This window comes from Anguilla rostrata, chromosome 3 (assembly GCF_018555375.3).
Source record: "Anguilla rostrata isolate EN2019 chromosome 3, ASM1855537v3, whole genome shotgun sequence".
In the NCBI taxonomy this organism is placed as follows: domain Eukaryota; kingdom Metazoa; phylum Chordata; class Actinopteri; order Anguilliformes; family Anguillidae; genus Anguilla; species Anguilla rostrata.
In genome coordinates this window covers 60,751,725-60,770,467 of record NC_057935.1, presented here as the reverse complement: position 1 = coordinate 60,770,467, position 18,743 = coordinate 60,751,725, and the positions used below count along the sequence as shown (strand labels likewise).

The following is an 18,743-nucleotide window of genomic DNA, read 5'->3' as shown; positions in this document are numbered from 1 at the left end:
ACGTGCTCCGCGGACATAATGCCGCCATTGTCGTCACGCCAGTGACATTCCTGTCCACATTGCTGTCTGCGTGTCTGCAGCTCATCGCTCGATACTGCTGCCTGTTGTGCGGTCCTCCTCCTCCTCCTCCTCCTGCACCTGGTGAAACCTGAAATGGCTGAACCTTATACCTGTGCTTCTGAGGGAGGTGCAGGCATGAGAAGCTGGGGGGATCGGTCCCTCGCACCTGGGAAACCTGAATGGCTGAGCTGATACCTTGCTTAGGAGCAGCGACTGTGTGGCGGATTCGGTGTCGACACACTTGTGGTTCTCCCACGGTTTGGCTGCTTTGGGTTGTCCTCTTTATGGTGTCCCTTGGGTCAGTGACACAGTGGATTGGTGATGCACCAGTGCTGCTTTTCCTGGCTGTCTGTTTGTACCCATCCTTCACCTTGCATTAATGTATTCGGTATCTAAGGTTAAATCACATCTTCTTCTTGCGCACTTGCAACATTTGGAATCGGGATTGATCTTCAGCATGACTGGAATGCTGAGGCAGATAAAAAAGAAAAAAAACATTCCATTGTCGGTTTTGTTTGTTTCGTGCTCTTTGTAGTTTGAGCTGTGTGAAGTCTTTTCCTTCGCTGGTGTTGTATCTCTCTCCGTTTGTCGGACCTTGATTGGTTCTCGCTGTTCCTGTCACTGCTGAGCGTCTGAATGTGACTCCTCTCTCTGCTCCCCAGGTCTTCATCATCACGACGCTCTGATCGCCCCGCCCCATGACCAAGATGGCCTCCGCCTCTGTGAAGGTGGCGGTGAGGGTCCGGCCCTTCAACTCCCGCGAAACCAGCCGTGATGCCAAGTGTGTGATCCAGATGCAGGGCAGCTCCACCTGTAAGTGACACACAGTCTCATTGCTGAACAGGGCGACTGGATGAATGACAGGGATTGGATGATCAGTAGGGCGTAGTATGATGAACAATACTGGAAATGGAGGCAGTGTTTTGATCCTTGTTTTGGGTGTTGTGTACTTTGGATTCACAGAGCTTCCGTGGTCCTCTTTCTAGCCTGGGCTATGAGGTTTTTTTGGCATTTTATTAGGACTTGTAAAACATCCCTCATGTCGAAAACCTCCAAGTTCAGAAGCTGAATATAAGTATTAGTTCCTCTCTCAGGCTTCCTCCTTTATCCACCAAGCAGCCTTCAGTGGGGATAAGTGTTCATCAAACCCCGCTTGCTGTCCAAATCCTTCAGCAGACCAACTGGGGAAAGGGAGGGAATGTGGCGTTGGGGTTTAGGAATAGGCTTTTTCTTGACATTTATGGAGCATTCTGTGGTGCTTGCCTTGGCCATGTTTTTTTTTTTTTTTCATGAAGCAACTTAAATGAGTTAAATGAGTAAAAACTTGATCTGTGCCACGTATCATATCAGTTTCAAATACACTTCACGAGAAGAAGATTCTTAACTATTATCTTTCAATGTGGAACATTGGGTGTAAAGGCTGAAATTTCAGCCACTCTTAACAGCTTTGTTTTTTTTTGGGAATTGACACCAATTCCATTTCATCTTGTTCGTAATGTTGTGCCCTTTCATTCAGAATACGATTTAAGCCAATAGACCGAGCCTGGCTTTAATTACCATGACATCAGTTTTTATATTTTAAAAATGGCCAGAGAACGCAGAATCTTGAATCGCTTTTGGCAGCCATGTTTTTTATCTGATTTTGTTCAGACTTGGTACATCTCTGTGCCATAGCTCTGTGTTGACTCACACCAAGTTTGAGAATGATTAGCATAATGATGATTGGCACTGCTTCATTTGCATATGTAGATATTTATGGTACTGATTAACTTGCGTGCCGCTTGGTGGGTTTTTGATCCTTTTTAAACTTGTTAGGGACCAGTACAAACATCTGTTTTGTGTCTTTGTGACAGACAGTTCAAAAGTTAAGGCCTCTCAAAGTTTTGACTTTGACTGCTTGTTTTTGCACCCCCTTAAAGACTTTGAGCATCAAAATTGATGTGAGGGTATGACTTTGGGCCTACTGGCTAAAGCTCATAAAAAGCAAGAAAGGACTTATGTTCATTTTTCTGGAAGAGGGAAAATAGCAGTAGGGTTCCATCCCTCATCAGGGTCTTGCACCTTAATAGTTTTGAGAAGCTGAGGTATGACCTAAATACACAAACCCCTGTGCTTTCTGAATTAACTTAGACACAGGATATGACTCTGACTCTCCGGGTCTGTCTTTCTGTGCTTTTCCCTATCTGTTTTTCTGTGTTTTTGTGTCTGGATGTCTTTCTCTTTGTTTTTCTGTCTGTCTGTCTGTCTGTCTGTGTTTTTCTGTCTGTCTATTTTGTGTTCCGTCTCTCTGTCCGTCTGTGTTTGTGTGCTCGTGGACTATGGGTGAAATGTTGACGCTCCCCTTACCCCACATAGCAGGAGACAGATGGCGCAACTCTGGTCAAGACACGTTTTCCTTCTCGACCATCGCTCTTTGAGTGACACACCCCAGTGAAATCCTACACCCTTTCATATGTTACTGATAACTGGCTGCCATTCCCGGCATGCTGCTCTGCTTATTCTGTCTTCTCTCCTCATTGCTGTCAATCCAGCGCTGAAACTTCTTACTACACTTTGTCTTGGCCGAACCAATCGTGTTCTGTTCATTGTCTGTAACTTAGCAGTCACAAAATCTTAAAGGATATGGAAATGATTCAACTTAAAAAATTAAGGTTCTCCCTCCCTCATCACTAACTATTTATTTATTTATTTATTTATTTGTGTTTAACCAGGTTATATTGTCACTGAGATTAAAGTCTATTTTCCAGGAGAGACCTGACCAAGTAGGACTCCAGTAGTTTCATACACAACAATAAAGCTCAAATCAAACCAACACTCCAGCTAAAAGTGCTATACAACAGAAGTGCTAGGGAAGTAGGGAATCAAATTAAAACAACATGTCTTAGGATCTGAAACTATTCAGTGTAACAAATATAATAGAGGAAATCAGGAAGGGGGTGAATACTTTTCACGACATTATATATTCTGATTCAATGTACTCTCCAATGGCTTTAAATTCATCTGAGAAACTAGGTCCTGACATTTTAGCTCCTTTTCCAGGCCATTGCAGAAAACGCTTTTCTACTCTCCCTTTTTTACCCCCTCTTGGTTGTTTCTTTTTTGTTTTGTTCTTCCTCCTCTTATTTCGGTTTTTAATTTACTTCATCTGTCTCACTGGACTTTCCCAACTCGAGTTTCTCCTGTCTTTTCTCCTCCTTTTCCCACAGTGTATTTCCTTGGATTTAGCCCAAATGTTTTTGTCCAAATGAGAGTATGGGCATTTTAAAATATCAATATTTTAGCCTATATTTTACTACTGGCTATGTTTGGTAGGGTCTGAGTTGTAAAAAATCTTTACTTTTTCTGCTGAAATGGAATTTTCATAATTTTGTTTTGATTTTGCAACCTGCTCCTCCTCCTCCTCATTGTGTTTTCCAATGGCATTTCCTCCAGGCCACTGGCCTGCTGTCCCTTCATCACCCATCTGTGCCTGGATACACACACACACACACATACACACACACACACATACACATATGCACGCACGCACACACACACACATGCAACACCTGGTTCATGCATCCCTGGAGTCTATGGAAACTACAGTCCGCCGACCAGCTTGCAGCTCAGGGACTGAGGCTAGCGGCAGCTGAAAGAGGGGCAGGACCTGCAGACCTGTCCTGCTGCTTTTGTGACTCATCCTTCCGCTCTCCCGCCCTCCCTCCCTCCCTCTCTCTCTCTTTGTGTTTCCCTCCCTCCCCTGTCTGTTCTGGGCTCTTTTTGTGCTGATGGGAAAGGGAAGAAGAGCAGAAGAGACACCTGATCCGGGTGCCCATTGAGGAAAACAATCGCGGAATGAACTCTATCCGCCTTTACTTTGACACTTTTCACAGTTACGGGGAACGGGCCGAAAGCACACCTGAAAGGCCTGTGTTTTTTTACCGGTTAATTCTGCTGCCAGTGCGCTGTCTCGGTTTTCATCTCGAGAGTCTCGGGCCAGTTGAACCAGAGGATTTCTTTCCCCCGATAATCTGTGCCTCTGGCATCCCCAAGCTTCAGCTTCTCTGTGGAGGCAGCTGAGGTTTCAGTTGACTCCAGTACAAAACAAATACTTTCACGGTACAGTAATTTGCATAGTGTTTCCAATTACAAACCCTTCTTATCTAGACATTTTTTTGTTTGTTTTTTTTTTCTTCTTCTCATTTCTTTTAGACCATTTTGTAGGTTACATAACTGGCACAGAAACAAACTTGAATGTCTTGGCGTCATGTCTGAGTGCAAGGATATGGTATAGCAGCCACGAAGGCTGTTGGCCAACTTTGTTTCTTAAAATCGGATCCGAGGTTGAACTGTGAACACTGACGTGCTTTGTGCATGTATGTACATGCATGTGCCAAGCACAACAGTTGGGTTACATGCAGGCTGGAGTGGCGAGGTGGTGATGGAAGAGAGGGGGAAACTCTGGCCCTGCCTCATGTTGTAAAACCTTGTCTTAAACAACAGCTCAGGGTCACCCGGCAACAGGCCGTCCAGAATGAAGCGCACCAGCTGTACAGCAGTTCGCAGAACCAGGCTTCTGCAGAAACGAATTTCGGCAGGGCTCCATGTAGGAGGAAGAGAGACTGCAGCATTGCAAAGTATTTTTAGACCTTTATCGTAGGCCAAGGATAGCTAAGCTCTGGCGGATAGCTGGTGAACCGGACTCTCTTGCGTTAAATGGCTGTTTTGGGGAAGATGCAGCCTTTTACGCTGGGCCCCACGGATGCGGCACAATGCCCTGCTCATGCAGTGCTGAGTGCTTCAGATCCGTCAGATGTAACGTGACGCCGTTAGCATGTGGATGACGGAGGACGGGGGCGCATACCTGGCGTGGCTGCATGGCCCGCCCCGGCTGTGCGTGCACGCACACGTCCCCCCGCCCCGCTCCCCACGTGCCTGTCCGACGGTCCCGTCCCGGGCCGGGGACGGGGAGGGGGACGGGGACAAGCCTGGGCCTGCGTGCGGGACAGGGGGGGAGGAACCAGGAATCCAGAGAGGAGGAGAGAGAGAGAGAGAGAGAGGGGGCACTCTCAGAGCCGTGCAATCCACACCATCCGCCTCACGTCTTCCCTCCCTCCGCCCAAAACGGGCACCCTGCTCCACCAATCAGGGTTCGAGGACCGAGAGGGTGTCGGTGCTGTGCCCTCTGTGCAGAGTGTGTGGTCTCCTGAGGGCTGGCTGGGGTCAGGAGGTCAGCTTTGTGAATGCCTGTGAGCAGGGTGAACCTGCCCCTCCCCGAATGTGTTTGCGCTGAGGTCCAGAGTCTGCTTATATTTGCATTCAGGTGCGCGATTTCTGCAGCTGTGGTCTCCACCAGCGTGTAATGGAGACAGCTGCTGCCATCGGCGCTGTATGTTGTGGGACTTTGTCCATATGAATGAGAGGCACTGGGAAGATCAACTGTCGGTGTACAGTGTGAATGAGCCTGGGAGCCGGGGCATGTCCAGTAGTGGAGGTGCTATGTATAGGGCCTTGTGGCATCCACTTCAGTGAATCACTGAATCCAGGTTTAAAACCCAAGTGCCGTAAACCACTGTACTGCCAAGATTTATGTAACACCAGGCCAAAGGGAACATATTTTTCAGCATTTAACTGCACACAGCCAACGTCCCTGACAGCCAGGAGTTGACGGATGATTTTGTTGTTGAGCAGGCGGCCTACGTTTGAAGAGTATTTATGAGCCGAAAGCAAGGAGCCATCTGGGTTAGTGTGGCATCTGTTTCACTGTTCCCATCAGGAAACTGTGGGAAAAGTAAACGCACAAAAATAAGGAAACATTTGACATTTGTTGCAGTTTTCAGCGTACGCGATATTTGGAGTCGTGTGATATTTCCAACGCATAAATTGTGCGTGTCTGTGCGTGTGCCCCACCAAACTGCAGCCGTGCACGATGGCGAAGTGTCGCGCAAATTAGCTCGCTAGCGCACGGGCGCGTGCGCGTGTTTGTGTACGCGGGACAGCGAGACGTGAGGGAGAGCGGGCTAGGTTGCGTCGACGCCAGACCACGTTGCCGGTCTGCCCCAGAGAGGAGAGCTGAGTGAGAGGCCAGCTGCACCCCCCTGTCTAAAAATAGCAGGAGGCACGAGGGCGGGGGGGGGGGAGAGGCGGTGCGTGCCGCTGTCCCGTCGCCATGCAAACGGCCCTCAACACAGCACATGTGTGCTCTGGGAAAGGAGCCACCGCCGTCCCAGAATGCCTTTCAGGGGGCCGTATGAGTCTGAAATATTCACTCTGGCCCTCTGCACTCCCCCACCGCTCTCCATTGACTCTGGTGGTGTTTGTTTACTTTGCTTGCAGTCAGAGCTCTGACTGACTGTCTCTCACTATTTCTGAGAACATCCCGTCCGCTCCGATTGTAACTTTATTCTGCCCCCCCTGCCCCCCTTTACTCAGTTCCTCTCAGACCTGAGTCACAGGTTGTGGGAGAGCTCTGATGATGAGCTCTGGAACTCTGAAGACATTTCGGCGAGGGACCTGTCAGTGATCTTCCGTCTATATGGGGACAGTTTCTCACACTCAGCAGGTCACTAACACAAACACACACACACACACACACACACACACACACACACACACACACACACACACACACACACACACACTCATGCCCGTCCTGGGTCCCATGAAGTGAATACCGCTGCTCTTCCAAGGACTTATTACATCAACCTCCCTGTAAACGACTCACTGATACAGCCTCAGTGACTCACTTCCTTAACGTTACAGGAATGGAATGAGCAGTGCAAATAATGTTTCCTTTTTTTTTTGTTTTGTTTGTTTTTGTTTTTTTTCTTTCTCTGTAAACCCCCCGTTCTGCTGCTTGACCTCTATTCTACCGTTTCCTGGTTGTTCTCCTGCCAAGCTCTCAATTGCCTGGCTAAACCTTTTGTAAACCTTAGCTTACAGTTGCAGTTGATCTGATATTGACCGCATGGGTAATTGTTTTCAGGTTTTTGAACTCAGGTTACGGGCAGAGTTGCATTCAGATCCTGTGCGTGTGTGTGCGCGTGTGTGTGAGAGTATGTGTGTGTGTGTGTGTGTCCCCGTGTGTGTGTGAGAGAGAGGGAGTGTGTGTGTGTGTGTGTGTCCACAAGTCTTAAGGAGGCTCTCTTACCAATGTAATATTTGTAACTGTATAGTCCCTAATCATTCTTGGTTTATGTTGTCACAGGCATCTCAAACCCCAAGCAACCCAAAGATGCGGCCAAGAACTTCACGTTTGACTACTCGTACTGGTCACACACAACGGTAAGTGCGCTGCGGGTCCATTCCACCTTTAGCCCGGACACCAGCGGTCCCTGTGACAGTCAGGTGCCACTGCCCCATATGACCTGCCACTGAAAGGGGGCGGTGATGTCACACGCGGGCTCTATCGCAGAGCTCCTCCCCCCGAGTGCAGCTCTCTGGGGACTGGACAGACGCCACATTCCATGTCACTTCTTCCATTTCAACCGATGATAAAGATGATTATTTCTGTAGTCATGTCCTCTTGAGGGCAGTGAGTAGTTGATTTTAAAAAAGTGCAACGCGCTTCATACGATGTTACACTTTCATTAGTCGATGTTTCAAAATGGCAACACACTTCTTACAATGTGACACTTTGATGTGCAGTATGAAGACAAATTCTTATGCCTGTGCCTGCAAATAGTCACATGATGTGTGCTCCTCAGTATGTTGTGGTAATATCACTTGCTACATCGGTGGGGACACAGCACGCTATGTACATTTTCAGTTACTGACATAAGCGTTTATGAACGCTTATGTAGTGCTTATGAAGATGTCTATATATACACACGTTATTGCAAATGTAATATGAAATATGTGGGTGCACCTTTCATGTTTTTAAGGTTTTGTGGGTGACTGCTCCTCTCTTTCTAGCCTGAGGACCCAAGCTTTGTCTCGCAGCGGCAGGTGTACTTGGACATAGGGGAGGAGATGCTGCTGCACGCCTTTGAAGGCTACAACGTCTGCATCTTTGCCTATGGGCAGACTGGCGCTGGCAAGTCCTACACAATGATGGGCAAACAGGAGCCTGGCCAGCAGGGCATCATCCCACAGGTACAACACGGCGTGGGCAGAGCACGATGGGAACTGTAGTTCTCAGTGCTTACGCTGGGCTAAATGAGGAGAGAAACAATGGAGACGATATGTCTGCCTGCATGTAGAGATTGTTTACTCACAATATGTGTTGCGTTGTAAATTCACTGCTCCCGAAATAGTTTTTTCTATATACTTTAACATCAGCGGTAGAGGAGACCTTTCGAACAGTCTTGATTTGCATCTAGCTAAACTACTGTGGCCTCTGAGGAAGCAGAGGGGACTGTAGTTGGTCACCAGTTAAAGGGGTAGTGACAACCTTGTCCTTCAAAAAACTTATGCACGAGTGTCTGTTCATGTACATACCGTAAATGCATTTTATTGTTTGCGCACGTGTGCATATGTGTGTGTGGTCGCCTCATACGTGGGTTTTTTCCTCCCCCAATCGGACAGCTTTGTGAAGATCTATTCACACGCACATTGGACAACGCCAGCCCAGACCTGTCTTTCTCTGTGGAGGTGAGGTCACAGCATCAGTTAAGGAATCCGCTGCCTACGAGGTGATGTCTGTCAGTTTTCCTGTATCACAAGGAACGCTTGTTCAATCAATTTGGTTGTATACTGTCCGACTCTTTAGACCAAAAGATTTGAAGCACTCCCCCAGAATCTGTTTTCAGTCTTTCCTATAGTGTTTGTGTGCCATCTCTCTCTGTCATGCCCTCATACCAGGATGTGTAAACATATACTATGATTTTATTTCCACACTACTATGTTTTTAATTGCACCCATTGCGTCCTTCTTTACTTTACTTTATGGGTGTGTCTGTTGGTTAGACTGTTTAAAGATTAGAAGAATTTGGCTTGAGCTCTCGCTACAGGTTGCGTAACGTCCTGTCTCCGTACCTGTCCTCCAGGTGTCATACATGGAGATTTACTGCGAGCGCGTACGCGACCTGCTCAACCCCAAAAGCAAGAGCTCCCTGAGGGTGAGAGAGCACCCCATCATGGGCCCCTACGTGGAGGACCTCTCCAAGCTGGCTGTTACCAACTTCAACGACATCGCCGACCTCATGGACTGTGGCAACAAGGCCAGGTAACATCAAGCTACTATTTCACTGTGTTCGCTTCGCAAGAATGGTGGTTAGTTAGATGAATTACAAAGGAAGGACCAAGTAGCCTATCTAAGTAGCCTTTTAACATAATTCAGCTAATGAGCTATACTGTATGCTTAAAAATGGGAAAATAATATTTTTTTTGAGCTAGGCAATGTATTTTAGCTCATAGTCTTTTTCCCTAAAATAGATAACGTCACAATTCACGCTGTCGTTTTAAGAAGTTTTTGCACTTTCCCTTCACAAGGAAAACTCTGAGTGAACTTATTGGAGGGCGTGGAACCTTTGACAATTCCTCCATATGGAATCTTTCAAGATCCTTCAGATCAGTCATTCCGCGTTTGCGTTCTGGACTGCGTTCTGTCCTCTTTAATTAAAACCAAACATTTTCGTTTGATGCTAATTTGCACCACAGTATTTTTGTGGTACGCTAACAATTTCTCTATTGAGTTTGGGATGCGCTTGGAGGTCAGTGTCTTGCTGGAAGATTATTTTGCGTTCATGTTAGAGCTTCCTGGTGTAGATGCCAGATTCTTGGCCCAAATATTTTGGCGCTTGCTGGAGTTCACGATTCCACCGACCTTAACATGAGCCCTGGGGCCAGTAGATGTTTGTTATCCTCATCTTCATCACGATTATGAATAATTTAAGAGAGCACTGGACTAGCACTAGTTTCAAAGCACTGTGTTAGGAATTTTATGACTGTGTGTCTCTGAACATCCTCTTTATATTTTATTCTAAATTGTGTTCTAGATTGACACTAAAATATACAAGTTTTGTTATGTGTGTATCAGTTGTGCACCTGAACCTCAGGCAGCTTTGGTAATCTAACTAGTTTAGTAAGCTGGCGAGTAGCTGCCAGGGATTTAGGTGAGTCTTTACCCATGGGCATCTTGCCCAAAGCTGATGCCACCCAGGCTTGTTAAGCTGAAGAGCACTGATCTGGGGTCAGTGTGTTGGCAAGGAGCTCAGGGGGCAGAAAAACAGCTGCGAGGGAGATCCCACCTTTCATGGCATGTACACTAAACGCCCTGACAAAATCCTTCAATTTTTCTAATAATAACTGATGTTCTACCAAGCACTCTTTCTTAAGATAATTTTAGATGTTCATAGCCAGAGGTAAGATATCAACAGAGCTGCAAAGTCCAGGGAGTCAGAAAATAAAAGTCCTGCCATGTGTTTCTTCCACCTCTGAGTTCCGGTGCTAGACACTATTTGGTTTGTAGGTAAGCCCAGCACTAGGTACTCTTTAGTGGTATGAAAGGGGCGAACATTGTTGGGCTAAATAGCCTGTTCGTTAACGTTGTGCTATTGCTCACCACTTGGCACTTGTACCTAATCAGGCAGCAGAGAAAGCACCATAAATGCAGAAGTTTCGGGACGACTTCATTGCAACTTTAAGCAGTCCACATTGCGTGTAGGCTAGCTTCAGAAGATCGAGAGGGTTTTGGACTTGCCTCAACTGCAAATGAAATAAATGCAGTTTTCCCTCCCGGCTGAAGAGTTGTGCAAATGAGCAAATCCAGGCGACTGGTACAAAGTACTGGGGCGGATGTTTTGCTTTCTGAACCTGGATTGTCCACCTCTGGAAATCAAAGGCAGTCGTACACCTCGTTGAAGTCGTTGTTCCTTGTTTTTGGGTTTCAGGACGGTGGCGGCGACCAACATGAACGAGACGAGCAGCCGTTCTCACGCCGTCTTCACCATCGTCTTCACCCAGCGGAGACACGACCAGATGACCAATCTGGACACGGAGAAGGTGCGCGTCTGCGTCTGGATTCTTTAAATACAACAAAAATCCAATTTCGTCAATCAAATTACGCTGTTTTTAGGATAGCTTCTGCTGCCCTGTTATTTTAGCTTATCTGTGAGCTCCAGTTTACTCAGAGCTAGCTGTGGATTTTTTGGGCCGTGGTTCAGCTCTTAATTGTGTGTACATTCGAAGGGCCCTGTGTGTCCACACACGTGGATTATGTTGTCACATGGCGTTTGTCCCCCAGAAAGCTCAAAGGTACTGCTTTTTTTCTGCTGCCCTCTGGTGGTGTAATTCTGAAACGACCGGCATGTGGTTCACAGAACACCGTGTGCAGCCCTTTTTTTCTGCCAGTGTGAACTGAGACTAGTGTGTAAATTGATCGTGTTCTTGGTGCTCAGAGTTTGGTCCTCCTTAATTCTGCCTGATTGATTTTTTTCTTCTTCTCACACTCAGGTCAGTAAGATTAGTCTTGTGGACCTGGCTGGAAGTGAGAGAGCCGATTCTTCGGGGGCAAAGGGCATGAGGTTAAAGGTGAGCCGAGCGATTGACTATCTTGGTCGGAGAATGACAAAATGCCTGTCAGCTCATTTGATAACGTGCGATTAGATTTAGGTAGCAATGCATTAAATTAGTGAGCTGAAGAGGTTATCGCATGCCTGACCGTCAGAACTATGTGACATTATCTGACTGAGAGTGTACACTGTCGCCCCCTGCAGGAAGGAGCCAACATCAACAAATCCCTGACCACGCTGGGGAAGGTCATCTCTGCACTGGCTGAAATGGTGAGCCCCCGCCCCACACTCGCTCAGACTGCACACGGCTCCCACACGCACCCACCTGCAATTTTATTTTTGAAAGCCTTCTGTACTCAAAAATGAAAGAGTATGAAGCGATGTTCCCAAAATTCTCATACAGCCTGAAATCAGTTGCCTGTATGTGTACACACACACACACAGAGATTAATACTGTTTATGTTGTCCTTTTTGTGAATTTGGATATCTTCTGTCCAGTAAAAAAAAGACCTGTTATGGCAAATAACAACAATGGTCGTCAAACCAAGCTGGTCAGAAATGGCCACACCAGGCTGGGAGTCAGAAACGAGTGTTTTAATTGTGTCCCGTCAGAGCTCCCTGTGATTTAATTTTCAAGAGAGCAAATACATGTTGAAGTGAGTTCTCTGTATCAGACGGGTCTGTTTCATAAGGTAACGAGAGCCAGCAGAGTATTGATTCTGGAATTGAGTTATAAATCCAGTAAAACACTTCAGGCTTTCAAGTAACAAGCGCTCCTATCCAAAGTGATTTGTTGTGTCAGATGTAGAGAAATTACATAAACATTCCCCCTCCTCCTCTTCCTCCCCCTGCTTCTCCTACTTACAGCAAAGCAGCAAGAAAAGGAAGTCTGACTTCATCCCCTACAGAGACTCTGTGCTGACCTGGCTCCTGAAGGAGAACTTGGGTAAGGGGGACACAGCTCTTTAGTGTCGTCCTGTTTCTCTCACTCTTCCACGTTTGTGTCTTTTCGTTTGACCCTGTGCCTTTACGTTTGACCCTGTGCCTTTACGTTTGACCCTGTGTCTTTACGTTTGACCTTGTGTCTTTACGTCTGACCTTGTGTCTTTACGTCTGACCCTGTGTCTTTACCTCTGACCTTGTGTCTTTACGTCTGACCTTGTGTCTTTACGTTTGACCCTGTGTCTTTACGTTTGTCCCTGTGTCTTTATGTTTGACCCTGTGTCTTTACGTTTGGCCCTGTGTCTTTACGTTTGGCCCTGTGTCTTTACGTTTGGTTCTGTGTCTTTACATTTGGCCCTGTGTCTTTACGTTTGGTTCTGTGTCTTTACGTTTGGTTCTGTGTCTTTACATTTGGCCCTGTGTCTTTACGTTTGGTTCTGTGTCTTTACGTTTGGCCCTGTGCCTTTACGTTTGGCTCTGTGCCTTTACATTTGGCCCTGTGTCTTTACGTTTGGCCCTGTGTCTTTACGCTTGACCTTGCGCCTGTCTGTCCTGCAGGTGGAAACTCTCGCACAGCCATGATCGCAGCCCTCAGCCCAGCAGACATTAACTACGAGGAAACCCTGAGCACCCTGAGGTACTGTCACCCCTAAACCCCTCTGCTCCACATGGAGGAGGCCTGACTCTATACGCTGGCTCAGTTCAGAAGCGATTTGTCAGAACAGAGATGGGAATGTGTTGCTTCTTTCTTACCTATGGTGAAGTAAATCGGTGCTTTGTGTAGATAGTTATGTTTTCAGTGGGCAGAACTGTGGGTGAACTTGTTGTGGGACTGCCATTGTTCTAGAATTCAGATGTAGCAGAGTTGCATTGTGGGTTTTCCAATACAGCCAAAGAAACGCTGTTATTAAACAGCTGATGTTGAGTTGCATTGTGGGTTTTCCAGTAGAGCCAACGAAATGCCGTTGTTGGACTGCAGATATCCCCACCTTTGGCAGAGGGGTTTGGTTCCCGCCCCCCGCCCGTGTCCACCCCGAGCTCTTGTGTCCTCCCCTCAGGTACGCCGACCGGGCGAAACAGATCCGCTGCAACGCGGTGATCAACGAGGACCCCAACGCCCGGCTGATCCGCGAGCTGAAGGAGGAGGTGAACCGGCTGAGGGACCTGCTCTTCTCCCAGGGCCTGAGCACCGAGCTCATCACTGCCGCCGGTGTGTAGCGCCACAAACACACACACACCCAATACACACACGCAAACGCACTGTCTTTCATACACACACCCAATACACACACACAAACGCACTGTCTCTCATACACACACCCAGGTACACACTCAAACGCACTGTCTCTCCTACACACACCCAGGTACACACTCAAACGCACTGTCTCTCCTACACACACCCAGGTACACTCAAACGCACTGTCTCTCATACACACACCCATGTACGCACACTCGCTCACACATTCCCTATAGCACAAACAGTACACTCTTAAGAGGGTGATGATGATGATGTGTTCTGTTCTACACACATTCTCTAATGTATGCGAACATGCATGCGTGCTCTATACTGGAAACCCACCGGACACACAGCACACGCATGCAAACGTGTGATCCGTACAGTACGAAAATATGCACTGCACTGTGTGCATACTCGCCCTCAGCTGTCTAAAACACACACTGAATTACCCACTCTCATGTACAGTTTACACGTTCCTTAAACTACGCACGTATCAAAATACCTGATTCACAGTGAAGACAATCATTACATTACATTACGTAACATTCATTTGGCAGACGCTCTTATCCAATCCATTACGCGCAGGCTTTGTGCTTTACTCGTTTGTGTAATCCTTAGAGAGCGTACGCTTTTCTGATCGGAGCTGCGTCGTCTCTTTCCCTCAGGCAACGAGGTGAACAATAACCGCGTGACGGGCGGGGGCGGGGTCGTGGGAGCCCCTCCCCTTGGCCCCGCGATGGCTGGCGATCAGGCCCCGCCCTCCCAGCAGCCCCCCGCCCCCGGGTCAGACCCCGCCCCCGGCTCTGACCACGCCCCCGGCTCTGACCCCGGCGCTGCCGACGTAACCCTCACCCCGGAGGACGAGTTCGCCGCCCCGGAGGAGCCAATCAGCAAGGAGGAGGCCGTGGAGCGGCTGAAGGTGCGATTCTGGCGGTTTCCCCGCGTCTGATCGGCGTTCTGTGTCGCTGCCGCGTCCTGCCCGTGTGTCGCCCTCTCAAAGCCCTCGCTGGGCCACGTGTGTAACCTGCCCCCCCTCTCGCCCCCCCGCCATTGCAGGAAACGGAGAAGATCATCGCGGAGCTGAACGAGACGTGGGAGGAGAAGCTGAGGAAGACCGAGTCCATTCGGCTGGACAGGTGAGGTGCAGCTCTGCCTTCTCTGTCTTCTTCCTACCCACAATCCGCCAGAATCGCCCAAGTCCCCTCCATTGCCATCCAGGGATGGAGCTAGAAATGACTTGAGCAGGGGAAAAAATATGAGAGAAGCACCACCCACAAGCCAAGCTCCGCCCCCTACCCCTGCACGCGCTCTTCTAGAGTCCCCCTGGACCCACTAGTGCCTGGGAAAGCTTTTCCTGTTCTACCCCATTAGCTCTGCCCCTGGTGCCACCTGACTGTCCTTATCCATACTAAACTCACACTCTTTCTTTCTCTTCTCGTCTCCTCTCTCCCTCTCTGACCTCCTCGCTCATTCTCCCTTCTCCCCTCCCCTCTCTTCAGGGAGTCCCTGCTGGCGGAGATGGGAGTGTCCATAAAGGAAGATGGAGGGACAGTGGGAGTCTTCTCTCCCAAAGGGGTGAGTGGCTGGCCCGCTGGTTCCCTGACCGAGCGCTGGGTAACCTCCCGCCTGCCCGGGTGGGTAACCTCCTGCTGGGTAACCTCCCGCCTGCCCGGGTGGGTAACCTCCTGCTGGGTAACCTCCCGCCTGCCCGGGTGGGTAACCCCTGTGTAACCTCCTGCTGGGTAACCTCCCGCCTGCCCGGTGGATAACCTCCTGCTGGTAACCTCCGCCCTGCCCGGGTGGGTAACCTCCTCTGGGTAACCTCCCGCCTGGTAACCTCCCGCCTGCCGGAGTGGGTGCCTCTGACTGGGTAACCTCCCCGCGGGTGGGTAACCTCCTGCTGGGTAACCTCCAGCCTGCCCGGGTGGGTAACCTCCTGCTGGGTAACCTCCGCCTGCCCGGGTGGGTAACCTCCTGCTGGGTAACCTCCCGCCTGCCCGGGTGGGTAACCTCCTGCTGGGTAACCTCCCGCCTGCCCGGGTGGGTAACCTCCTGCTGGGTAACCTCCCGCCTGCCCGGGTGGGTAACCTCCTGCTGGGTAACCTCCCGCCTGCCCGGGTGGGTAACCTCCTGCTGGGTAACCTCCTGCTGGGTAACCTCCCGCCTGCCCGGGTGGGTAACCTCCTGCTGGGTAACCTCCCGCCCGCCCGGGTGGGTAACCTCCTGCTGGGTAACCTCCCGCCCGCCGGGTGGGTAACCTCCTGCTGGGTAACCTCCCGCCTGCCCGGGTGGGTAACCTCCTGCTGGGTAACCTCCCGCCTGCCCGGGTGGGTAACCTCCTGCTGGGTAACCTCCCGCCTGCCCGGGTGGGTAACCTCCTGCTGGGTAACCTCCCGCCCGCCCGGGTGACAGTGTTCTTCCCGTCCCGTTTCAGACGCCCCACCTGGTGAACCTGAACGAGGACCCGCTGATGTCAGAGTGCCTGCTGTACTACATCAAGGAGGGCGTGACCAGGTCAGACACTCGCTGCTCTGGCTGTCATTCATCTGACAGCACGTACCGTAGAGCCGCCTTCAGTATGTCATGTGATGCTGATGGCAACGTTATAATTCATTTGAATTGTAGAACACCTTTTGCATTGAATTAGGCTGTAGTAAAAAGAACACGCCTCACTCACACAGACCCTAAAGGAAAAGCCCTGGTCTAAAACATATGATGTACATGTGTTAGGGTTAAGGGGGGGGGGGGGAGTGTGGGAAACTTAAATATATCAGTTAAGACTGGGCAAGGTTCAAAATAGCATGGTGAAATGGGGCTTTTTGAAACCACAGTTATTTTTATGAAGTGAAAGTATGTCTCGCTCTGGCTATAACAGCGCTAAGTGAGGGAGGGGGGGGGAGGGGGGGTGAGCCGGCTGCTGGCCAGCTGTTAATTCCCATACTGAAACTGAACACCCAATTTAATCTTACACAAAATGAAAGACCAGATGTAAGTGTGTCCAAGAGCAGGGATGATGGCACCGGGTGTGTGTGTGTGTGTGGGTGTGTGTTTGTGTGTGTGTGGGTGTGGACCCCGCCCAGCTGCGTGTCTGAAGACGTGTCCTCTCTCTGCTTGTCCAGGGTGGGACAGAAGGACGTGGACATCCGGCTGAGCGGCCAGTGCATCAAAGAACAGCACTGCATCTTCTACAGCCAGGCCAACGACAGCGGAGAGGGTGAGGAAGGCTGGGGAGCCATTTTAAACTTCCCTCCCCCCCACTTCCTGTTTCCCTTAGTAGTGCTCGATGGAGCTAAATGTGTGTGTGGCCACACAGCAAGGAAGGACAGTTCTGAAGAGCTGCTTCTGTAAACTGACCCAAGGCCAGCTCTCCCTTTCTCTCGCTTTCTCTCTCTCAAATTCAAATTCAAATAAGCTTTATTGGCATGGCTAGGGTTCACTTACATTGCCAAAGCACATACTGACATAATCGACAGATAACCACTAAGCAAGAACAAATTGATCTACAGCAAACATGCCCAACAAAGAAAGAGAATTCCACATCTAATAGAAAAACGTACGAAATTGGCCATGAACCATGATGGTCTTTATGTTGTTTGATCTATTAATGTCATTCTCTCTCTGTCACTCAGTACAGTTCAGCTCAGCATTTATACTTTGTCCATAAGAACTATGTTAATGCAGATTCCAAGCCTGTGTGTTTTGATGCTCTTTCTCTTCTCTCTCTGGCTCTCTTGGTAAAGCTTGCCAGGAAATAATTCAGGTATTGTTGAGTGTGAGCCTTCTTTCGGCGTTGTGTCTGGTGCAACTGTGCTTTGCCCCTCATCCTGTCCAGCCCGTGTGCCCCCGCTGTGTGCGTTAGCCTGGACCTCGGGACGTGATACTGCTGCCCCCACCCTAACCCCCCCGTGCGTTCCTTCGTGCCTGTGAGCCGCCCGTTTTCTCCCTCGTCCTTTAACGCGCTCCGTCTCCCCCCCCCCCCCTCTCTCCTCAGTGGACGTGACGCTGGAGCCCCTGGAGGGAGCGGAGACCTACGTCAACGGGAAGCAGATCACCGAGCCCCTGGTGCTCAAGCAAGGTGCGCCTCAGTCCACCAGGGGGCGACGTTACCTCACCGAACGCAGTTGAACGCCGCCACGGTCACGCAGCAGCCCGCTCCAGCAGAGAGCTGCCGACTTGCATAACTCTGTATCGCGCTGCACGAGTCCTCTCCACAGAAATGAGGGTCAAAAGCACGTGTTCATGGATCTTCTGAACAGAGCCAAACTTTGTTTTGAAAGTTTCGTACAATTTCCCAACAAAGCCCTTCTGAGCATGGTGCAGTTCAGTGCCACAGGAGCTCCTCATTCAGGTCCCCAGGGCGCACCGCTTCTGGGGGTTTCCTGTTTAAAATGAGCCCTAATTGTGGGGGTTTAATTGAGTGGTTTTAATCTAGAGGATTCATTGGTCAGTGCCCAGAGCCAGCTCTTGTTCTCTGTCATTTGGATTCATTAACACACTGCCACACATGTATGCGCTTGTGTTTGTCTGTGTGTGTGCACACGCGTCGTGTGTGTCTGTGTGTCTGTGCGTTTGTCTGTGTGTGAGAGTATGTGGCAGGGGGTGGGGTGGTTGAGCAATGGAAGTTGTTCACAACACATTGCATAAATATACCTGCTGACACAGTGGGAATGTGCTGTTTAACATTCTCAGAACAGACAGTGTAAATGTGCGCCTGGGGCACTGAGTGTTCCAGTTCCACACACCTGGTCAGTGGTGGGAGCGCACCTGGACAAGGCCCCAAAGCGCCTCCATTTCCCAGCCTTCAGTTCACTGTGCTGAGCCAGCCATTAGCGCTCAGCAAACCAGTGGTACCATAAAGGGCCTTTTTCCATTTAAGATCAGTGCTTAACAGCCCATCACTTTCACCCTCTGTGTGACGCTACCTCTCCTCCTGGGTCTCCTGCGTCAGGTAACCGCATCGTCATGGGGAAGAACCACGTGTTCCGCTTCAACCACCCGGAGCAGGCCCGGCTGGAGCGCGAGCGCAGCGCCAGCATGGACCAGCAGGGGGAGACGGTGGACTGGAACTACGCC

General features: G+C 49.5%; 1 protein-coding gene across 1 annotated transcript in view; it reads left to right on the top strand.

Moving 5' to 3' along the window:
* Positions 1-18,743, top strand: part of LOC135251503 (kinesin-like protein KIF1C) — a 50,282-nt gene that overhangs the window by 19,446 nt on the left and 12,093 nt on the right. Inside the window, exons 2-19 of the mRNA XM_064329023.1 lie at positions 723-873; positions 7,247-7,323; positions 7,954-8,133; positions 8,566-8,631; positions 9,026-9,204; positions 10,871-10,982; positions 11,433-11,510; positions 11,696-11,761; positions 12,359-12,437; positions 12,992-13,070; positions 13,492-13,643; positions 14,336-14,589; positions 14,727-14,806; positions 15,170-15,245; positions 16,105-16,184; positions 16,790-16,884; positions 17,662-17,745; positions 18,619-18,743. The exon at positions 18,619-18,743 is cut by the window's right edge and continues 56 nt beyond it. Coding sequence (XP_064185093.1) covers positions 759-873; positions 7,247-7,323; positions 7,954-8,133; positions 8,566-8,631; positions 9,026-9,204; positions 10,871-10,982; positions 11,433-11,510; positions 11,696-11,761; positions 12,359-12,437; positions 12,992-13,070; positions 13,492-13,643; positions 14,336-14,589; positions 14,727-14,806; positions 15,170-15,245; positions 16,105-16,184; positions 16,790-16,884; positions 17,662-17,745; positions 18,619-18,743 — 1,977 coding nt within the window. The 5' untranslated portion in view covers positions 723-758. The remainder of the gene's footprint in view (positions 1-722; positions 874-7,246; positions 7,324-7,953; positions 8,134-8,565; positions 8,632-9,025; positions 9,205-10,870; positions 10,983-11,432; positions 11,511-11,695; positions 11,762-12,358; positions 12,438-12,991; positions 13,071-13,491; positions 13,644-14,335; positions 14,590-14,726; positions 14,807-15,169; positions 15,246-16,104; positions 16,185-16,789; positions 16,885-17,661; positions 17,746-18,618) is intronic.